This window comes from Cadophora gregata (assembly GCF_030347475.1).
Source record: "Cadophora gregata isolate MNR1 chromosome Unknown scaffold_4, whole genome shotgun sequence".
NCBI classification, from domain to species: Eukaryota; Fungi; Ascomycota; class Leotiomycetes; order Helotiales; family Ploettnerulaceae; genus Cadophora; species Cadophora gregata.
Window position 1 is genome coordinate 1929828 of NW_026695927.1, and position 21627 is coordinate 1951454.

Consider the following 21627-nt stretch of genomic DNA (forward strand, 5'->3'; position numbering starts at 1 on the left):
TTATTTCCCGATACTAACAAAAATGTTATTTTATGGGATGTTTTGCTGTTTGTTTTCAAATGACATTACCTCGCTTGGACAAGGATCACGATCATGTCCTCGTTGACTGTGGGCAAGTAAAATTGTTCTCGGTATGTGAAAAGCAGAGTGGAGTTGACTATTATTCCTATTTCTGTGTCTGTATCGTTTGGGTAGCTTGAACGTGTTGGATATCTTCAATATCCTGACTGTCGTAATGGCCCTGGATGATTTGACAGAGTCGATGTCCGTAAATACTTGAATTCTTTGCTATCCGCCAAGTGACAAAATCATCTAAAGGCCCAAGCAGGGTTTCGGCCAAGTCTTACACAACTCATGATGAAAAGGTTCTCCTTGGGCAGCTTATATATTATCGCCACGGCCGACTCAGAGAGGCGTATTTCTGATATCTTTACAAATCTTACAAGTAATGTCCCATACCGAAACGCCATATGCATCCAAATCCTGAACTCCAATGGTCAGTGAAGCAAATACGTCCTACCTGTGCATTTCGTTTTCCCCTCCATCCACATAACAAGCCGGACAAGGTGCGCCTTCGTCGCCCCTCCCTTTCCTCATACCTCCAAGCAACCAGTCCGTTAGACCAACCACCCTAGCTCCCACACCTCTTTCCCAATTACCTCCCTCCTGCACATGCTCAATAGTATGACTGATGATCCTTCCCTCCTCGTCAAACTCGAAAATGAACAATCCTGTAAACTCCTTGCTATCATCTTCCCCCTTCCCACCACCCAGCCACTCCGTGATCTTGTCAACACTCTCCCTCCCTCCTATACCCTTATACAATGCTCCAGTTCCCTTTCCCTTTGTCTTCCCCACAGTCCGCCACCGTACAATGAGTTGTTCTTGTCGAATGAGTGACGGAGAGCGAGAATTCGAGGTAGACTTGATCATGCGTTCCGAGAGTATGGTAAGCTTGACATTTCCCACTAGAGGAACGCGCCCCCATGCTATGGGCGAGGTCCACAACGCTGCTGCATATGCGACTCGTCCGGATACTGTGGGGAGGTGGGGATGGGTTGAGGGGAAGAGGTGGAGAGTGATATGCGGGGACAGGATCTCTTGAGGGAGAGGTGATTGCAGAAGAGTTGACAGGCGTTCTTGGAGGACTCGGAGAGCTAATAAAATCAATCAGAAAGGCTGCTGTAAAGTCTCGTAAGGAAGTCTTACTCTTCCCCAGTTTTACAGTTCGCTCATCGGGCTTGCGCGGTTCAGAAGGGTCATTGCGACTTGGCAGGTTGTGGCGAGGTACAGATCCTGTGAACCAGACATCTGGGAGCACTTTCTGACCTTGCTCGATTGTTGCTAAACATCGTGAAGTGACTGGTCCTGGGTATGCTGGGCGGAGGGGCCGACAGCTCAGGGAGAGAGGGGAAAGCTTTGTGGGGTGTGGTGCAGAACGTAGGAGGTTACAAGGCCGCGACATCAGCCTGTATGTTTTAATCTGACGGCAAAGGCATTAAGAGACCAAACAGATTATCGTAGTACGTTGCGCGAGGTTGTGCTAACGAGGTACCAAAACGAAAGAGTTACAAGCTGCTGGGACTTGGTCAGGAAGCTTTATCGGCGATTGGCACAAAGTCCAAAAGGGTTAGCGGTCAAGCAATCAGAACAATGCCATGTCCCAGTCTCCGGGTACAGCGAAGTTGCCAAACTCCAGAATGTTCTGATACATAGTTCGTAATAAACTCGAAGTCAATGACTCCGAAATCTGTGCATATCTTCTTGTATAATTCACAAAGGAATTCCCCGGCACTCTTCTCTCTCCCATCAAGTTGCCTCGAACAAGGAATCCCGAGTCATCACGTGGACATCACTAGCGGCGCTTCAGGTCGGAGGATCCTAAAGACGTCGTTGCAGGAACGCAAGCCGCGATACCTGGACTGAACCTTGGTCCACTCTATCTTCTCAGAAACCAAAACAATACAACGTCCAACGTCGCCTCCCATCCTGGTGATACCTCGCACCATCGAAAATTTGCACTCCGAATAGACAACCGCCATCATGAATCCAGAGTAGTGAGTCTCCCAACTAGGCAACGTCATCTTCAACCGCCCCCCAGACTTCAGAAACCGCATTTATTGGAATACATACTAACTCTACTATCTGCAGAGTACCCCTCGATGGCTTTTGACAGGCGCACGATCGGCGCGAGTTCTCTTCAGGTGTTTCCCAAAAACTACGGATACATTACTCACGATCTGGGCAGATACGATTATCTCTTCAAGCTTCTCCTTATCGGGGACTCCGGTGTTGGAAAGTCCTGTCTGTTGCTGCGATTTGCGGATGATACATACACCGAGAGCTACATCTCGACCATTGGAGTAGACTTCGTATGTTGGAAATTACAGATGATTCGGAATAGGAGCTGACGCCTTGGCAGAAAATCAGAACAATCGAGTTGGATGGCAAGACGGTGAAGTTGCAGATTGTAAAAGCTACTGTGGGATTCTACGATGGGACATGAATGCTGATGGACTTTAGTGGGATACCGCGGGACAAGAGCGTTTCCGAACAATCACATCATCCTATTACAGAGGTGCCCACGGTATCTGCGTTGTGTACGATGTTACGGATATGGACTCGTTCAACAACGTCAAGCAATGGCTTCAGGAGATCGACAGATATGCCACAGAGGGTGTCAACAAGCTCCTCGTGGGCAACAAGAGCGATATGTCAGACAAGAAGGTTGTGGAGTATACAGTTGCAAAGGTACGTACTGTCACATGCACAGCATCAGCTGTTTGTTATCTGGTGGTCAAAGCATCATGCGCCTGCCCGTTTCTCATCACCTCACTAACAAATTTGCCTAGGAATTCGCTGACAGCCTCGGCATCCCATTCCTCGAGACCTCAGCCAAGAACGCATCCAACGTCGAGCAAGCATTCTTGACAATGGCCCGCCAGATCAAGGAGAGAATGGGTACTACCACAGCAAACAACAAGCCTACGGTACAAGTTGGACAGGGACAAGGTGTGCAGTCGGGATCGGCTGGTGGCTGCTGTTAAATAACTCTCCTGTCCTGTTGAACGAACGGAACGACTGGTTTTTCCTTGCCTTTCTGTGCGCGCATTAGAATGACTGTCATTTGGATCGGCCTCCTGCATTCCCGCCTTATTCTCACTCTACCTTTCTCCTCCGGAGTTCGGAAACAAACCATACTGCAAACACGCATGGGGGGATAGATGACTGTAATGGCTGATGGAGAGAGATTGTGGGTCTCAAGATTGAGGGAGAGATCATTGCTACTGCTTTGGCGTGTGAGGGGATTTGGGGGATCGGGAATTTGATACTTTTGCTTTCTTTTGCCAGGTCTTTCTCGAGTACAGGGTGCTTTGATGCTTGCTTTGCTGCGTGGTTACTTTCATCTTTGTTATTATGACAGCCTGGGTTGAGCATGCAATCAAGCAATTAAACCACACTTGTACATCTTTCATGTGTTATAAGCGTGAAGCGGCAATGATTTCAGTGCTTTCTCAAGATAGTCGAAGGCTAATGTCCAGGGCCATACATGTCGACTTGGGGAACAGTACCTCTTGCCATAAACTTGAATTTGCTCTCCATCAGACAGCCTGCGTCCTTTTCTCTGATTGCCTGGACCAGTATGAGGCCCTCAAATGGTCATTCTACCGGTATCCCACCCCCTTCTATCTATATATATCGTCAAATAGATTCATCTTGCTCGTTCTTCATTTTGCCCTAGCTTTAGGCATTTGCCCGTAAGAATCCCCGAAAATCCATAACTTTTGGCGGCATAGATGTGGGCTTTACCCGAGTCTCCTGGTCAGTGTTTCCCTGGGCAGACTGAAAAATTACCACAAGAGGCCGACAGTTTCTCAGAGGCGCTGTCTTGCTCACAGGGTGAGACTTCTTATGGTAACGTTTCAACCGTTCAATATTTTCCGTCACATTGATGTGCTCTTCCCAAGTTTTAACTGTATTGGGTGAGTGTGCAGTATAGTGCTCTCTTAAAGAGTCCACCCCGCAGGTATTGGGAGTGAAGTTGATGGCAGATAGCTAAAGTTGAGTCAGTTGACGGCATTGTAGAGATGTCAGGAGGATCTTCGCACTTTTGTTACGCGAGCGCAGGTGTCAACATCGATGAACAAGGAGCTTTTTCCTGAAGCGATGTCAAGCACCTTATATCCGTATCTTCAGCCAAAGCAGCCAGGTAATCCCTTCTATCCATCGCCACCTACCTAATCTACAAGGCCAGTCGTTGAGCCTCGATGAACCATGTAAACAGACCACATGACAGCCACGTACCCATCACGTGTCCGTCTCATTTTTTGTGTCCCAGCTGCAGACACTTGCATTTGAAACCACCAGCTCATCTGATGACCACCTCAACAGATAGATATCAGGTGAGGTGAATGCCAGCTTCAACACCGCCTTACCTCGACACCTACGTACACTTTTTGAGCTTCTCGTCACCATGATTCATACAGGGGCAAACACTTTATGAACATGAAACCAAGGGTCAAACCTCGAACTTTGAATAACGATAATTTTCACTCATCTTAATCTTACTCTTATCATCCCACTTTGACATCTTTCTGAAGACGTTCAAACGAAAGACTGAGAACGACGAAATGGGCGTCTGTTCCTTCATTTTCCTGGTTATATTTGCCATCATCTGTAAGTCCTCCTCTCCCTCCTCTCCAGATTTTAGGAAGAGAAGCTAATGAGACCCCAGTACCGCCCATCGCTGTCCTCATGTTAGCAGGCTGCGGGCCAGATTTCCTCATCAACATCATCCTCACACTCCTTGGGTACGTCCCCCACTCCTTTCCCCTCTTCCCCCTTCTTACTTTCCTTTTCCCTTTTCCCTTTCATTCCCTCCCAGGTATTCTCCTCTTCCATCTCGTCTCGGCTTTTCAAGCTTTGAAGTTCTTGGAAGTGGAGTTCTCGTCTAATACTTTTGTGTGCTACTAGGTATTTCCCAGGACATCTTCATGCGTTCTACCTCATCGGCGTGTATTATTACCGTCGGGATCAGAGGAGGAATGGGATTTTTATCAGCCGTGGTGCGCCGGGGATTTTCAGTCGGAGGGTGCAGAGTGGCGGCTTGCCTTATTGAGAGTTGACGTGACGGTGAGGGCGAGGGCGAGGACGAGGGCTCTGGATGGGGACTCGACTTGTAGTTGAGGTTGCAACTTGGATTTGATCTTCAGGCATGAAAGAAGAGTTGTATTGATTTGATGGAGTGACTACAAGTAGGTATGCGGTTGAGAATGCATCCACTATTGAAAACACTACCAGTGAATTTGAGTGTAATTCTCATTTGGTGCAAAGCAGTAGATACAGATTTAAAGCGAGGTTGGAGAACTCATTGTGAAGGGCAACATTCTTGAACCTCAAGAAAATTCCTGCACACGACTGAGCAGTCTGTTTGGTCTGCCCCTCTTTCTTCTTGGTACTGTCAATTCGAGAAAACACACTCGTGATCGGTATCTCGTAACCTCTTCAGACAAGGACTCTCAACAGGATTAAGATCTTGGAAAGATCGCTAGAGCTGTGGAGAAACGATGTTTACTTCGTCTTTACGACTTCAGTGCAGCGGCAACAGGACAAGAGTCGATAACAGTAGAATATGAGCCCCCAAGCACGCCGAACCTGTCGAGTACAGTTCTATATTGGTCTGGTTGTAGTTATGACTTCTAGCCTGCATGTTACTATTGATCATCGCAGACAATACACCAATGCTAGCAGAACATTCTTTAGTCCATTTCTGCGTGTCTTATTCGAAACAGCTGTCATTCTGTTTCTTGTCCCTGTAGTCCTATTTATGTATGGATGGAAGCGAATTACCTGCGTGAAGAAGTTGCAGTGAATAGACAACCAGTAGGGAAGGCACGTAAAAGACAGGACAGATCCCAGCTCTTGAGACAAGATATTCATTAATAACATAAGTTGTAAATCAATGGCGGAGGTAGAGTTCCTCGATGCGTGAATCCCATGTGGCAATAAGCATCGACTGTGGCAGCCGAAGTAGCGCGTCAGAGCAGTGTACTTGACGGGGATACTTCTTTGAGACTATGAAATGTGGGAAGGACAAAGTCAATGAGGAGGTACCCTGTAAATGTCACCTCGGCAACAAACTCTCGAGAACTTTCTCAAAGGTTGTTGACAACAAATAAACTCTTGACAGAAGAAAACTTCGCTGACAACTCTATGAAAAAATCAAACAGGATCATGCACGTAACCTTCACTTGAAGATCATGTGCTGGTTAGTTGACGGCTTTACAAAGTCTCATCCATATCCCTTGACCATATAGATAATGCGGCACTCCCTCCTCCTCTTGATGAAATATGATGAAAAGAGCTTTGAATTAGACGATTTCGCTCAGCATATGTGGGCTGCAATAGCGAACTACGAGAGCCCAAGGAGGCGCTCCAGGGCTAAAAATTGAACAGACGAGATAACATCCCTTGGAGCTAATCCGTGCCTTCTCAGCAATAGTCCAATATCTGTGTAACCGCACTTAATCATTGGAAGAAGTTCATATTCCGAAAGAGGGAAGAACTCACCAAATCATGTCAGCTGTCACTCGCTTCCCTTCCTTCCAAGACCCGACTATCAATCACCAACGACCCCTCGTGCCGTCCCCCACCTCAGCTGAGCTACCTTACAATACCTTCTTGTCACACACCTGCAGACCTGTCCCGACTTTCAAATCTTCGATCTTCGATCTTCGATCCTCGATCCGGCACGGTGCCTCGGCCCTCGCTCACCACTTAGTGCTACCGGTAGAATTCTCACCATCACGACCGAACTCGAAGCGCTTGCCTACCTATCTACCTACTTTAGAGGTATCAACCCCAGCTAGTAAAGTCTCACCACTGCCTAACCACCACCACAAGCCTGTATACTAAAAATCGCGACGTGCAACACAAGCTGCGCAGCATTGCAAACTGATTCCTAAGCTCGTCCTCTGAGGAAATCTACCTTCACCGTTCTGTGTCTGGTTCAAGCGTAGGAGAAAATAAGGCTTGCCGCGAATCATGGCCATGCGGAACAGCCACTGCCTGCCGAGTCGTGTATTAGACGAGACGAGTCGGGACGAGATGACAGGTTAGGTACTGAAAGCGAGGAAGGCAGAGAGGCGGCGCAAATGAAGGAGTAGTAAGTAGAGCAGCGAAGCGCAGCTGGTATTTGTGAAAGACGACCAGCAGACATCCTCTCCTTCCGATTGTGCTCAACAGCAAAATCCCGACAAGTGAAATAGTCTCCTGCACGGTACATTTAAACAAGCGAGCACCCGAGCGGCATCCCATGATTCTTATCCCCGCTGTCAAACGAGTCGGAACATTTTAAGATTCAACGGGATCGAGTGGCGTGCTGAAAATGAGATGTGCAACAAAAGCCATTTCTCGCAAGGTGACTGGGGATGATTGGGTTGTTTGTTTCGACATGTGAAGGGCGGTGGGGGGGGGGGGGGGGGGGGGGGATCATGGGCTTGTGCCTTGGAATAAAAGGAGGGATGGGAGGGATGGGATGGAGGGTTGAGTATGGGAGGGAGGCCGGAGGCCGGGACGAGTCATGGGTTTGCGAGGTTGAGACGCCGGTGTTTTGGGACGCTGCAAGGGAACGGAGGGTGGACGAGGGTGGAAGATTTTGCTTGCGAGTGCTGGGAGTGTCACTGTTTCGTTTCGGTGGTTGGCTGGTTATATCGACGGTAAAGAGAGTGGTGATGTTACCGGAGATGATTAAGATAAGCCAGCGGTTTGGAGGAAATTTAGTGTTGTCGCTGCTATGCTGATGTTGAGAACGCTGGATGGGCTACAGCTGATCAAGCACTGACAGCGCTTGTGGCGCTGGACAGGGCATGCCTGCTCGTCTACTAGGTGTGCTGAGATATACGCCACATTGCGTAATCCCTGGAATGGCGTTACCATTCTCCGCCTGGGGCCCTATCACACGATTAGGTACGATACAGTCACAAAGCCCGGAACACGAATGGTTGAAGAGAGCATTCTTCATTCCGAGAATAGTCAAAAAGAATGCGATCTATATCTCTTCATTGCCTTCCAGGAGATCTCTCCTTACACCTTCGCCAAAATGGATTTCCTGATCCCGATCCTGCAGTCTAGATGACACCGCTGTTCGCCCCCTAATTTTTCCATCAAAGAGAAAGTATGTACAAAGAAAGTAAAGCTTTTCTTGTGATCTATCGATCATGCTTCTACAAAAGGTAGAACAAGAAAGTAGGTGAGGAGAATCAAAGGCCGTTATCTCGTGTCGCATCTCGCCCATCACATCTTGATGTGTGGGTGCTTATGCGGACGAAGCGTAAGTCGAGCCCAAGGAGCTGAGCGACTTGCCGTTGACGAGGTTGCCCTCAGACACCATGAAGTAAGCGTAACGCTCGACGTAATCAGTCTCATCCATCCAAGCCATGACCTCGGTCAAGAAAGCAGCTTGCTCGGAGTCGGATCCGGCAGCCTCGAACTCAGTGATCCAGAGAGGACGGTTGCCGCCAGCAGTGTAGGCCTTGGCCATGTACTCCTTGAATGCAGCAGCATCTCCTCCGTTGTACCAATGGATGGCAACCTTGTCGATGGTGCAGGAGGAGCACGCGGAGATGAAGTTCGACAACCAAGTCAAGCCCATCTCGCCACCTCCGTTAGTGACAGCAGGGGAAACGAGCTTGGCCTTGGATGCGTATGGTTGCATGTAGGTGAGGTATCCAGTGGCAGCTGCGGCGGGTGCAAGGTTGGCCTGACCAGAGTAGTCGGGCTCGTTGAAAGCGAGGAGATGGGTGGAGCCGCCTGCGAGGGCAGTCTCAACAGCGTGTGCCCAGTTGCTGATGTCATCGGGGCGGAGACCCCAGAGCATAGGAGCGTATTCGAAGTTGGAGGGGATGGAGGGTGTGGTAGAACCCCAGTTGTAGGCCCAGGTTACGTCTGAGGCGCTGGTGAATGCTGAGAGGAGGCTTGCGTCGTTGTAAGCAAGACCACGCTTGCCGGAGGAAGAGCTCGAGGCGGGGGTGGTAGCTACTGGAGCTGCCGAAGTGGTTGTTGGAGGAACAACAACGCTCTCCAATGTTGTAGGAACAACAACTGGTGCTTCGGAAGTGGTTGGTGCGACATAAACCGAGGTCGAGCTGGGAGTCTGCTCAATGAAGACAGCATCTGCAACAACGCTGGAAGTAGTTGGCTCAGGAAGAGGCGTGGATGATGTGGAGGGAGTAGCTGGGACCTCGGTGGTTGCAGGAGCCACGGAAATTGGTGCTGGCGGAGGTGGAGTGGCTGAAGGAATTGGCTCAGTGACGAGAACAGCACTGCCGTCAATGGTGATTGTGCCCACAGCAACAGGTGCTCCGGTGGCATAGGATCCGTCAGGCAACTCGGTGACCCAAACCTCCTCAGTCACGATGACATTGTCGGTGTCCAAGTAGTAGTCTCTTGCGCGGATGGCTGGAGCTGCGAAAGTTTCCTTGACCAGCAAAGACGAGGCCATGACGGCGAGGGTGGAGAATGTGGTACGCATTTTGGCGAGATCGAAGCTGAACTTTTTAGAGTTGGGTTGATTGTGTTTTCGTTCTGTGGTAGTACTCGAAGGAGTGTGTACGTGAGGTGTCTGAAAGTAGATCGTGAGACGACTGTCTGTGTGTTTGTGCTGGGAGCAAAGTTGATTCAATCAACTGAAGGAGTGTGTATGTGCAAAAGAAGGTAAGACTGAATGAAGCAAGAGCAAGATCCAGATCGCAACGTCAAGTGCGGTGTGTAGTATTTCTATCCTCACGAAGGAAGAACGAAAGCAATCAAAAATGAATCTGGGGACCAAAAAGAGCGGTTGTCGAGAAAAAGAGGAAAGGGAAATAGGCTTCGTCAGGGGATATGCTTAAAATATGTATCCGTCGTCGCCTCCCTAGCGAAGGGTCAGATCGGGGCCAGCCGCTTTTGGAGATTGGCCCAGAGCCTGGCACAGCACAGGGGGTGAATTGAGTTCCCGCTCGGGTGGGTGAATTTTCTGGTGTTTTCGTCAGCAAGGCATTCGTGTTCCTGCATCTCAGCCCAGCCCAGCCCAGCCGCGAATCACTGTCTCTGATTCGTAGCCGGGGGGGGCACCAACCGCCCCCTGAGCCCACAGCTACCTTACCCACACAAATACCCACATCGCCGGGTGTTTGAAACGCTGCCCTCACGCTAAGAAAAGCTTGGTGCTCTCCACCCGAGATGGCGTCTAAACGATCAGATATGACTGGATCGGGATGGGCTCCATCTGTTTGAGGTTTCAAGCGCCAAGAAGGGGTAGAGGAAGGATTTGTCGGTTCATCCCATCGACGTGTCTGGAATCTTTGATCGGCTGTTTGTTCGGTTCGGACGCTTTTGTTTGGTTCGCATCGGATTGCTCTGTCCATATCAGTGCAGCGTTTCGCCCGCTATGCAAGGTGAGTTTCGCGTGCAGAAAAAGCATATGCAGGTTGACGGAGATCGAAAATCCTGATCTCAAAGCTCCACAGAAAGAAGGGGAGACTCAATCTCACCCGGATCCTGGGCTCATGTGTAAAAGACGCAGTATTGCCCGGGGTTCAGATGAAAAGGTGGCTGAAGGATCTGGCCAAGCTTCTTGTACCTAATATGCGCAGGGCAAGGGGGAAACAGCGGCTAAACTCCAATTATACATTGGTCATGTGATCGACGTTGCGTTCATGCAACTACGTAAATAGACTCGACTCTGCCCTGATCCGATTGAAAGATCCCAGCTCCCAATTCATTAAACGTCTTCCTCAAGGATAGTATAAATGGATTCTATATCTGGCTTCAATTCCCATCCAAATCACTGGGCTGGCTTCCCATTTTTGCGTACCTGAGGTAGGAAAATCTTGGCTTGGCGGTGAGTAAGCGAGTGGGCAGTATAATTTTCTAGATTAATTGCATGAGTCAAGACTGCTGTCATATCTTGACTACACATTATGAGTTCAAGAAATTATTACCATCTTCAATTTCAGTCAACTTTCCAAATTCGGCTTCTTGAGTTGCCACGTAGACATCTTCTCATGGGTTCATGTGACAGGTAGGAATAACCTGACGAGCTTTGAGGACGGTGAGGGTTTGGAAGGCGAGTTGAAGGAAGGATTCACGGGGAGAGACGAGATGGGAGAGGTGCATACGGACATGCAGGGAACGAATGAGGTCCATGGAGGTCATGAAGTTGCTGTTGATAGAGACATTTCCCCGCCAACGAAGAAAGGAGGCGTTTTTGTACCGTTGAAAACAACCTTGGAGACAAGGTCGAGAGAAAAGATTGGGAAAGTGTATGTCACGGGCGTGCCTGCTAAGCTGGCAAGTACCGTGCTGAAGTAAGTGTCTATATCGTCTACTCAACTCATTCTGCTGTGTATCTTCTCTGAGTGCCATATACGCATTCCGTAGTAATGTGCTTCAACGTTACGGGCATTTCACTACCTTATTGCTCCTGGCATTTACTGCTCTTTTGTTCACTTGCTGTGGGATTCGTAGTCATACGGTTCATATATCGATGAGAAGAATTCTTTCTTACCAAGGTCACAGTCTCATCCGGAAACTCGTCCCCGACGAGGGAGGCATAGACCTCCAACATCTCCGCCGTTTCGCCAAGCTCAAAGATCTACCGCTTCACGTCCACGACCTACTAACCAGTCCACCCACCTCAACCTCAACATCCACCGCAGGGCCAAGTCCAGCTCCATCGCCGGAGCTCTTCCTGATCGCTGGCCCAGTATCCGCAATCTCCTCTAATGACCTGATCACCTCTCTGAATTCAGTCCTCCAAGATTTTCAATTATTCGAAGTACATGTGTCACTGCTAGCACCAACGTCCCAAGAGCAAGCCTCCCTCTGGACAGCCAAGTACTGGCCCACAGTCTACAAAAAGAGCAATCCGTTTGGTCCGCACCCGAGTATCCTCGAGAGGGCGGAGGAGGAGATGAGAAGTGAGGTGGCAAGTTATATGGATCTTGCGGAGCAGGCTGCGACGGAGAGTTTGGACAGTGAGAGGGGGGGGAGGGTAGGTGTTGTCGTTGTGGAGAGGCGAGAGGGGAGAGGGAAGGTGGTGGCTGTTGCTGGAGATGGGAGGTGGGATGGTTGGGTTAGGACAGGAAGTGGGAATGTGGTTGCGCATGCTATTATGAGGGCTATTGGGATGGTTGCTGGGGGCCTAAAGGCAAGAGAGGATCAGGAAATTGCGGATGAAGAAGGGAAAGCTTCTAGTCCTGAAGATGGCCTGACACAAGCCACTGGAACCGACATCTTCAGAGACACTCCACTTTCAGCTCTCGAAGTACAACACTACGACCCTTCTGGAAACGCAAACGGCTACCTCTGCCACGAGCTCGAAATCTACTGCACACACGAACCTTGCGTCATGTGCTCAATGGCAATCGTGCACTCTCGATTTGGCCGCGTGGTATTCAAGAGACGAATGACAGAAACAGGCGGGATGTGTGCGGATGGAGAATTGGGTCACGGGCTATTCTGGAGGAAGGAGTTAAACTGGACGTTGCTTGGTTGGCAGTGGCTTGGTGAGGAAGAGCAGGAAGATGGGGAGGGCGTAGCAGTATCGTCATACCTTCATGCTTAAGGCTTCTTTCTGGAGAATTCGGATACTATCATACAGACTTGCAGCTGTTCTGGACAGTCCAGCTCAAACTGGCCTCATATTGTCCTTGAATCCTCAAATTATGGGAATCCTTGTGCAGAGCACAGTATGGAAGAGCATACCGGCGATGATATGAAAGAAGCACGGCCAGCGCAGCGATATCAGGACAATCCATACCTGTATGACTTGTGCTGAATCAAGAGAGCTCAGTCGAACCTTCTGCACCAGCTTTGAGACTCGAGCCTCTCAGACTCTAAAACTGAGAGTGGTATTTCAGTATCAGAAGGAGAAGACTTGCATTTAAAGTAATATTCATGCAAGCAAGATTTTGATCGGAAAGCGGACAATACAAGTCACGAAGCTAAAATTGTGCCTCCCAGGATATTTTTTTGGCTTGGGACCGGCTCCGAGACTCCACAAGTAGCTGAATATTATTTCCACGATGCGTGCCAAATAATAATTCAAAGCCAAAAAAGCATGGTCGTAGAGCCCAGCTGTCTATTTCCTATGACATGTTATCCTTGATGCTCCTTTTGTTGGTAGCTGTCTGTATGAATCACCGATCCAACTAAATTCCATGATTACACCCAGCATAATTGCCAAGATGTGCTTTATTGTGGAGGTGTTAGCATATCACACAAATTTGAGACCAAGAGGAGAGAGACACGGGAGGAGAAGATCGATTTGATTTAATGTCTTGACTGGTATCGTTCCAGTAGTCCTACATCCCATTCCTTGAAATGTCTTGCACTCGGGGGTAAACAACAAGCTGAATCCCGCAGAACTCTTCCAATGTCCACCACAATCTCATCTGGGAGTACCAGTTCCTCTGCAGCTCCACCGTCCAGTAATATCTTGGCATCGTCCGCAGATATTGGCTTCCAGAAGACCTTCATCGCAAGATTAGGTGAAGTGGAAGAAGGCCCAGGTGGCGAAGACGATGATAATGTGGACCAACAGCTGTATAAAGCAGACTGTAGCACCCACACAAGCATAGGACCAGGTGTAGACGCAGATGGCGAACTTGACCCAGTCCGGAAGGCGCTGCCATCGGTTCGATCCGATGGATCATTCCATGATGAGCTGGATGACTTTGCAGACGACGAAGATCTGAGCGTGGTACTGAGCCCACCAAACAGCGTTCTCGGCGAAAGGACGAGCTTGGAGGCGCCAGTCGCTTGTGTCGAGCTGAGACATGATGAAGAGATGAATTTGGATAGGCTGGGACTGGTGAGAGCATGTGGATTTGACGACTGGAGAGTAAGAGACCACTTGAAGAGTCGGATTCCGTCCGACTGAGGATCTTCTCGGCCGATACTGCGATGGCAATTTTTGCAAAGAACGGACGCTGGATCTTGTGCGGATGACTGTAAGATCTATAGTCTGTCAGTACAAAGCCTTAAAGGCGCGCAAGACTTTAGTTGTCCCTCATGCTAATCCCATTGCCTTCCAGGATCTTGAGGAAGATATGGAGTGAAAGGCAGAGGCGGATCCTCAGTCAACAAGTAACCCGTAGTCCGAGGAAGAGGGTAGACAGGTATGACCGCTGCAGAAGCAGAATGGAAAGAAGGTATCGATCTAGGGCAGTTGTATCGGTGACCAGACCACTGAACCGCGAAGCGAAGAATGGCCACCTTCTTGATGCCCATTGATATGCCTCCAAGAGGTAAACAAAGTGGCAGATGGAGGCAAAAGGTGCAGGAACGGGACTGGTCTTACCTCGACGTTTGTGCAATCGTTGCTAGTGAGCAAGAACGATGTGAGGTCGATGAAGCCAATACCGTTGCTTGGGATGAACTTGGACGAAGCTCCATAGCCTTTGCTGGCAGCTATTTGACTGTGGTGCACGTGACCATGCTCTTTTAGGCCGTTCGCTTCCTCAGCAGGAACATCAGGCTTGTGACAATGCCAGAACTCCATCATCTCCGCCCAATTCTCACTTGGGAGGTCTTTCCACACTTTGATGGTTCCCTTCTCTAAGATGACTACGCCACAATCGCGACAGGCGAACTCTGCATCGTCTGAAAGCTCTTTGGCAGACCATGGGGCCTCGTTGCTCTTCGCGTCTTCAATGCTGGCCCTGGTGGTTTGCCCGGCGATAGGGATGCGCCAGGAAAGCTCCTTGTTCCCCAGAACAGGCTTCTGCAGTTGTATACGGACTGCCTGTCCAGGGAGATTTAGGGTAAATGTATCTCCGTCATGGTGCAAAATGAAATCTTGTCCATCTGCTGACAGCTCTGCCTTTGTGCTAGGGCCGCAAGGCGCGTCGAGGGCGACAATGACAGAGATCTGACGGATGTTTGACAGAAGCTCAGCATATATCAAGGGCTGAGCCGTCGGCGACATGATGGGATACGGCTTGGATGTGGTGCCGGTGTTTGGAGAACCATTTTCACAGGTGTTGTTGTTTCGAATCTCGAAGTTGGGCGAGGAAGAAATTCAAGCCTCGTCAGTTGAAATATGTCGGTCGAGCTTGGGCCACCCCTCGGCCGCAAGCTCGAGTGATTGGCTCACCAGAACGCATCATTTTAGCGGCCGCTGACCCCTCAGCTTCTTCTTCCCCACTCAGGGTCCGCAGGGTCCGCAACAGCTTCAAATGGCGTAAGAATCTCTTATTATACATTACTGAACTTGGCCAGCATGTCGTCTCCCATGATAGCTTGGGTACCTGTGGTCAACCGCCTGGCCAAGTATCTTACTACCAGCAACTACGCTGCACAGTCTATTGATCTCCCATCCGTGGAGATCCATGACGTGGAAACAGCACCAGAGAAGCGTCCCAGGACACTCAAACATCTACTCAGGGCTAACCACGTCAACCACTCCATCTTGTACCATGATCTGCAGTACCATAACCACATGGCACACTTACTAGGATCTGCGTACCTCTTTGGAGCGGATGCCGTTCAGATGAATAAGATCTATGACGAGGAGTCCAAAGAACTGGAAGAATGGAAGGATTCTCCTGCAGAGGTAACAGACAAGGACTGGCGCGACTTCCTTGGTGACAAGAGATATCAGAGAGCTTTTGTGGATTTCTTTGAAGATGAGTTGGCATTGAAGTATGATTACGAGTGGAAAGAAGTTGCCAATGAGTATTTATACAGCGGCAAGGAGCCTTTGATCAATGGACTTATTGGCGGGCGTATGATCCATTCCCTTCTCTGTCCAATTTTATACTAATGAAATACTCAGTTGGTCATCCTCTCATTCATCTCGGTTATGCCTACGAACTCTCCAGCAAAGAACTCGGCATGGAAGCCCTCGCCATGGCCGCATCCTCCTACAACTACCTGCACAAATACCTTGACTCCCCATCCTATACCCAGTCCTCCACGTACACCACCACATCTCCACTCGAGATCTTTCACAAAATATCAGCTGATACTCGTTTCGATGGGCTTTTCAAAGAGCGTGGCGCAGGAAACTTAGATATTCTCTTCCGAGACCATGAATCGCTCATCTTAGAACACTGGAATGCATGGAAAATCGACGATCCTAAGAAGCAATTCGAGGACTCGCAGGAAGCAGCAATGGCTTTGTTAGTTAAGTCCGTGCAGCCAGGAACACATGCTTATGATTTCTTCATCGTGCACATCCTGACCACATCCCATGCGGTGCGGATTCTGCTACCATTGGTACCGAAGAAGTGGCATGTTAGTTTGGTGAGACAGTGGTGGCTGCTAGCGATTGCTATTTATGTTGCGCAGTTGCGGCCAAAGATTGATGAGAACTTGGAGACGAAGCCTGTGAAGGGCTGGAAATACGTAGAGGAGATGGCGGTCCAGGGACCGTGGGCTACCGATTCTCATTATGTGAAAGGTGAGTCTTGCTTCCCATATTTTCATATGGCTATTGGGTCCGGTTACTCATGAAATCGCAGCCCTAAGAGCAATGAAGGCAGCGGCTTTCACTTGGGGAGATGTCCATGAGCGTTATCTTTCAGCAGCGACTCATTTTGCCGATGATTTTAAGGGTTGGACATTCTAGTTTGATTACATTGCTGGAACGGACGGATGAAATTGGCAAGGAAGATGAAACTGTGTATAATGATTGTATAGTACTTTATGAGGAGTTATACTGGGCTGACTGCTTGACGACATTGAACATAAATTGACACATGAGTTTGGAGTTTTGTAACTATTTATGGAATTTTTATTGCTACCAAAAGCTGATTATCTTCAACTAATTTCCTAATGTACAGACCGACAATACAATCATTCGTTCAGTCATCTTCAATATCATCATCGCTCAATACAAGCTTCTGTTCCTGCTGCAAAGGAAGCCCATTTGCAGAACCCTTGCCTCTCATCACCAATCCTTTCTTTTTCGGAGATTTACTCTCTCCAGGTTTATCCGTTGCCCATTCCGCGTCAGCAGGAGTTGCCTCTTCTGCTTCATCTGGATCGTCGCCAGGCGGGCCACCGATTCCACGGAACGTCACCACCTTCTCCATGTCATGTATTGTGAAGGTAGATGATGTAAATCTTCTAGCTCGTGCAATGCTCAACATGTAAGGCAGTCGTTCTAGCAGCATCTCTTTTCTGGCCGATGTGCCTATGGACATCAATGGGGCAACATCCACTTCTTTTCTGGGTGTTTTGTTTGTGCTAGACGAAGGAGGAGCTCGTGTGCTCTTCCAGCTCTCGACAGTACCGGCCTTCGGCCTTGCAAATGCAGCAGCTCCAGCTGTCACTGCGCTCAGATGATATTCTTCGCCCTTCATCAAATTTGAGACCCACAAGTCGATATTACTCTCGATTTCCTCTTTCATTCTCCACAATTTGAGACTGGTAGGGTAGAACATCTTGAATGCATCACCGCCTTTCCCGGTACGTAGTCCGGCAGCCGCTGGAGCCTTTCTCTTCACAGGAAAAGGGAGGGAGAAGAGAAGGCCCCGGACAGCAATCTGGAAGCTGATTTCGTCTTGACGCATGATATCGCCGCCAGTTCCTTTGCCGCCAAAACCACCTCCAAAGCCTGAGGAGTTGAAAGATCCGTCCCAGGAGGGACAGAGAAGATCGCTATCTGACAAGGCATCGATACAGCCACTAACATGATCCAGGGATGTATATTCAAAGGATGTAGGTGGAGCATCGCAAGACAAGATGTAATTCTCGTGCAGTGCTGCAACAAACGTCTGAGTGTCAGTACCTGTTTCGTCGATGAGCTCATCGACCAAGATTTGAGATCTATGTGGCCGAGAGAGGGTTGACATAAAGTCTGGTAGCTTCTCAACGTCCGGTAGCTCTTTACCGTCCTTGTCAAAGTATTTATTCTGTACGGTTTCATCTCGCTTATTGTAGACCACTTTTCCGACTGCGTGAAATATCCCTAAGCTGGCCTCTCGCCTTGTCACCAGCTCAAGACTCTCTCTTTCCATAGTCGTCAAAGCGGTATCTTTGCTAGATTTCTTGATCTTTCCAAAAGCTACCTTGGCACCCCAGTCTCCGTCTACGTCACCCCGAAGACAAAGAAACTCTAGTGACCCGATGGCACTCCTAATATCTCCGATCTCCCCAATCTTTTTAAGGACCAGTGGGCCCGGCGTCTTCCTTCGACCTGATTTGCGTGATTCCTTTTGAACAACAAGTTCAAGAGCCTTGGCTAGAATTGTGGGCGCAATGGTATTGAACTCAATTACTGCAACACCTGGGTGCTGGAGGATTTCAGGCCCTAGCAATCTGTGAGCTGTGAAACTGTCTGCAGACGCAGAAGTTGTTGTAAGTAGTGTCTCGGATATGATCATAACCACTGGTGTTATGGACTCCTTGGAAGTGTTTCCGCTCATCATGGAGAGTGGGGGCGTATTTGAGGCAAGATATGAAATGATTGTGGATCTGAACGATTGTAGAGCAGAAGATGATCGAGTAAACGTGTTGGGAAACTCCTCGATGAGAATTAGATTTTTCCTGCGATCGAGCTTCTTGACTTCCGGTTTTGGAAGTACTTGTCCATCGGTAGAAAATATATCCAGTTGTCCAAACTTTCCACCTCGTCCCATGAACTCTTCAAATTGTGCAGACATGGAAAGAGATCCATCTGAGGATGCCACCGATCCAACAGGATTGCGCCATTCCAACACATCACAGTCCATGGCTTTCGCCAAGAGCTGGATGGTTGTGGTCTTTGCAGTTCCGGCTGCTCCTTTCAGTATGAGCAGTCTCTGCCTCATTCGACCTCCCATAACGTTCTCGAGCCATTCTCGGACGTCTGAAACCTTCTTCTTGTGAACTGCCAGCTCATCTAGATTCAAAGGAGCAAATCTCTCTGCCCATGGCCTCATTTCATTTTCCTGCTTTATCACGGCAGATGGCTTCGGCACAATGAACTTCTGGCTTGCACTTGGTACGTCTCCATCCCCATTTGGAGTGCCCATGGCTCTAGCCCGTTTCCGAGCTATCTCTCCAACCATACTCGAAGTTGGAGCCCTAGATTCAAATATATCATCGTCGGATATCACATCGTCATCCTCTGTGGCCTTGGAAGTTTTGGAGCTTACCGACAGCTTTGACTTGGTCGTGAATCCAGTGCCATTCTCTGCCTGCTGCCGTTGTGCTTGCTTGTTGAAGAACGTGTATATGTTCCCGCTCTTGATCTTGTCTTCTATCTTCCCTTTGCGCCTCGGCTTCTCTGGACTACTGCTCGCACTTTTCGAGCTCGCTTTGGCTCCGCGGACCTGAGTTGGGAGGTGTATCGGCGCGGCGTTCGGAGGGTGGTTCGCGGTCTTCGCTCGAGGTTGCATCTTCTTTGAAACAGTCGCAGATTTCCCAGAAGCTTTGCCTGACTTCGAGGGTTTCGTTTCAATCGATGAAGGTGGAGAGGAAGAGATAAGGTTGCTCAATGGAGCTTTAGCTTTCGTGACGGGCTCATCGTCGTCGTCCTCTTCCGATGATGAAGGAAGGACGTTCCTCTTTCTACGCTTTGGGGGTGGAGCCATGCCGCCTGGATTTGCGTGAATTGGTGCCTCATCAGTCTGCGGAGCTGCAGGGATCCGACCTCCTCACATATTTGTTGCTTTTTCCGGAGGTCGAGGAGCGGCGTGGCGGCTGCCTTGAGGCTCTTGTTCATGCAGGTGCTGCCGTCTTACAGCAATATCAGTAACTAGTATTAATCGGCATTTTAAGCGAGCCTTATGAAAAGTCGCGTCGGATTTTCCCTTACTATCTCCTATATTTACGCCCTTCTATACTATACCTCTAAAACACCTTTAGAATTAATAGTAAGTAGCTTAAATTAAAAGTTAATAGTTATACTTTCTAATATATATTTTTTTAAGTTATTATAATACTTGCTTATTTAGATATTAATATTATAGCGCGTATTAAAGATACTCTTTATAAACTAGAAGTTATCTTTAATAGGAAATACTTATAATCTATTACTAAGATATATAATATAATAGAATAAATAGTTTACTTTTATAAAGCTAAAGTAGATACTAGCTTATTAGTTCTACTAAGATCTAGTAGTCTTATTAAGATTCTATTAAAGGAAATAAAGTAATCTATAAAGCTATTATTAGATAAGATACTATAGTTATATTAGGATAAGATTATAAAGTTTCTATAAGATATATATAATATTATAGTCTCTTAACTAATAGTCTATAATATACTACGCCGAATTAAGCTTATATAAAAGAAATTAAAAGTTATAGTAGCTTAATAGAATAAGGAATTACGTATAAAATAGGTATATTAACTCTAGGGGTTTATAGTAGATTAAATCGTTTATATAAACGAATCTAGTAGTAATAATAGAACTAAAGATCGATATTATAGCTAGTCTAGCTCTAGAGCTTAAGTAGTAGTTTATAGGTAGTTATAGAATAGAGAGCGAGTCTCTATTCTACTAGTATATATAGTTAATAGATATATTACTTTCTCTATATTTATAGGTACTTATAATAGTGATATATTTAAGGATTTCCTTATAGATAGTGTTTTACTTCTTTATAACGCTTTCTTAGCTCTATAAAGTGTTATAATACTTAATAATATATTAATTTATTATTCTAATATCAACTGAATTCAGGTATAGTTTAATAGATATAAAGTATTACTACGATTCCTCTTTCTATATTCCTTTAATTTTAACCTAATTAAAGAGAGTTTTAGTAATCTAAAAGCTTATATTCGTTATTATTACTATAAGAAAAGGTATAAATATACCTTATACTAAGATTTCTTAGAATAAGTATATATTAAATATAAAATAGGATTAAAAGCTACTTAATAAGTAAGAGGTTATTTCAGGAATATAGGAATTAGGGGAGTATTATAAAGGTAGTGGTAACTACTTCTTTACTATACCCGATTAGGAAGAGTCTAGAGCTCGGCAAAGCTCAGTAAGACTCGGTAGAGCTCGGTTAACTCTGAAGGGGTTTACTAACAGTTACCCACTTAGTTATACGTAAAGGGAAATAGCTCTACGCTACTATGGGAGTTTACGTCAAGTTTTACGTCAAGTGTAATTAGGCCTAATTAGGAATAGCCCGGGGAATTTATCTATATAGGCTTAAGCGCCCTCTATAGAATCAAGGGCTCCTTAGCTTAATATTCGCGCTAATAGAGAGGTTATCACTTAATCTGTAGTTATTTCGCTTACGTGCTAGCTAACGCTAAACTATGCTATTATATTATATCAAGCTCAAATCACACTACCGGTGACAGCGTAATAATATCCCGACGACTTATACTTATCACCCTAAGTGAGCCTTTATTTTTCGACCCTTTGTAACGGTCCGGTATTTACTCGCTGTAAATACAGAAGGCTGCAGTTGATCTCTGATGATCGAGAGGTAGGTGTATCACGTAGACGGGAAGACAGTTACTAAGTATCAGAATACTATTTGAAGTTGAGCACGAAGCTCCTATCTAATGGCAGACGTGCCAGTCTTATATAGAACCTTCGTTCTCCTTGGATCCCACAGGTCCCTTGGGATCCTTCACGACATAGTCGTACTGGATCCCTTGGGATCCCCTGGGATCCGTCACGTG

At 47.6% G+C, this 21627-nt stretch overlaps 9 protein-coding genes across 9 annotated transcripts; 5 read left to right on the forward strand and 4 right to left on the reverse strand.

Moving 5' to 3' along the window:
* Positions 1–147: 147 nt before the first annotated feature.
* Positions 148–1701, reverse strand: ONS95_010344 (uncharacterized protein). The gene is made up of 2 exons (XM_058503932.1): positions 1210–1701; positions 148–1157 (listed from the first exon to the last, which is right to left on the reverse strand). The coding sequence occupies exons 1-2, from the start codon at positions 1463–1465 to the stop codon at positions 517–519; spliced, it is 897 nt and encodes a 298-aa protein (XP_058360645.1). The 5' UTR covers positions 1466–1701; the 3' UTR covers positions 148–516.
* On the forward strand, positions 1702–3047 carry YPT1 (GTP-binding protein of the rab; the record flags this gene model as incomplete). The annotated part of the gene is made up of 5 exons (XM_058503933.1): positions 1702–2054; positions 2152–2372; positions 2423–2470; positions 2524–2751; positions 2853–3047. Exons 2-5 carry the CDS (start codon positions 2163–2165, stop codon positions 3045–3047), a joined length of 681 nt encoding a protein of 226 aa, XP_058360646.1. The 5' UTR covers positions 1702–2054; positions 2152–2162.
* Positions 3048–4631: 1584 nt separating this feature from the next.
* ONS95_010346 (uncharacterized protein) lies at positions 4632–5119 on the forward strand (the record flags this gene model as incomplete). Its single annotated transcript, XM_058503934.1, has 3 exons — positions 4632–4677; positions 4736–4811; positions 4975–5119. 3 exons carry the CDS (start codon positions 4632–4634, stop codon positions 5117–5119), a joined length of 267 nt encoding a protein of 88 aa, XP_058360647.1.
* A 1457-nt stretch (positions 5120–6576) lies between these two features.
* On the forward strand, positions 6577–6915 carry ONS95_010347 (uncharacterized protein; the record flags this gene model as incomplete). The annotated part of the gene is made up of 1 exon (XM_058503935.1): positions 6577–6915. One exon carries the CDS (start codon positions 6577–6579, stop codon positions 6913–6915), a length of 339 nt encoding a protein of 112 aa, XP_058360648.1.
* A 669-nt stretch (positions 6916–7584) lies between these two features.
* Positions 7585–10721, reverse strand: ONS95_010348 (uncharacterized protein). Its single transcript, XM_058503936.1, has 2 exons — positions 10145–10721; positions 7585–10015 (listed from the first exon to the last, which is right to left on the reverse strand). The coding sequence occupies exon 2, from the start codon at positions 9530–9532 to the stop codon at positions 8318–8320; it is 1215 nt and encodes a 404-aa protein (XP_058360649.1). The 5' UTR covers positions 9533–10015; positions 10145–10721; the 3' UTR covers positions 7585–8317.
* Positions 10722–10959: 238 nt separating this feature from the next.
* TAD3 (tRNA-specific adenosine deaminase subunit tad3) lies at positions 10960–13290 on the forward strand. The gene has a single exon (XM_058503937.1). The coding sequence runs from the start codon at positions 11528–11530 to the stop codon at positions 12605–12607; it is 1080 nt and encodes a 359-aa protein (XP_058360650.1). The 5' UTR covers positions 10960–11527; the 3' UTR covers positions 12608–13290.
* On the reverse strand, positions 13291–15229 carry ONS95_010350 (uncharacterized protein). The gene is made up of 2 exons (XM_058503938.1): positions 14345–15229; positions 13291–14001 (listed from the first exon to the last, which is right to left on the reverse strand). Exons 1-2 carry the CDS (start codon positions 14969–14971, stop codon positions 13315–13317), a joined length of 1314 nt encoding a protein of 437 aa, XP_058360651.1. The 5' UTR covers positions 14972–15229; the 3' UTR covers positions 13291–13314.
* Positions 15230–15265: 36 nt separating this feature from the next.
* On the forward strand, positions 15266–16615 carry ONS95_010351 (uncharacterized protein; the record flags this gene model as incomplete). Its single annotated transcript, XM_058503939.1, has 3 exons — positions 15266–15770; positions 15821–16447; positions 16509–16615. The coding sequence occupies 3 exons, from the start codon at positions 15266–15268 to the stop codon at positions 16613–16615; spliced, it is 1239 nt and encodes a 412-aa protein (XP_058360652.1).
* A 235-nt stretch (positions 16616–16850) lies between these two features.
* RAD17 (Cell cycle checkpoint protein rad17) lies at positions 16851–19565 on the reverse strand (the record flags this gene model as incomplete). The annotated part of the gene is made up of 1 exon (XM_058503940.1): positions 16851–19565. One exon carries the CDS (start codon positions 19563–19565, stop codon positions 16851–16853), a length of 2715 nt encoding a protein of 904 aa, XP_058360653.1.
* Between the last annotated feature and the right edge of the window lie 2062 nt (positions 19566–21627).

Excerpts from the sequence above, each read along its gene's own strand:
- ONS95_010344 (XM_058503932.1), bottom strand. The coding sequence starts at position 1,465 with ATGTCGCGGCCTTGTAACCTCCTACGTTCTGCACCACACCCCACAAAG. Across the intron at positions 1,158-1,209 it reads AACTGTAAAACTGGGGAAGA|CTCTCCGAGTCCTCCAAGAA; the intron begins GTAAGACTTCCT and ends TGATTTTATTAG.
- ONS95_010348 (XM_058503936.1), bottom strand. The coding sequence starts at position 9,532 with ATGCGTACCACATTCTCCACCCTCGCCGTCATGGCCTCGTCTTTGCTG.
- TAD3 (XM_058503937.1), top strand. The coding sequence starts at position 11,528 with ATGAGAAGAATTCTTTCTTACCAAGGTCACAGTCTCATCCGGAAACTC.
- ONS95_010350 (XM_058503938.1), bottom strand. The coding sequence starts at position 14,971 with ATGTCGCCGACGGCTCAGCCCTTGATATATGCTGAGCTTCTGTCAAAC. Across the intron at positions 14,002-14,344 it reads ACGATTGCACAAACGTCGAG|ATCTTACAGTCATCCGCACA; the intron begins GTAAGACCAGTC and ends GACAGACTATAG.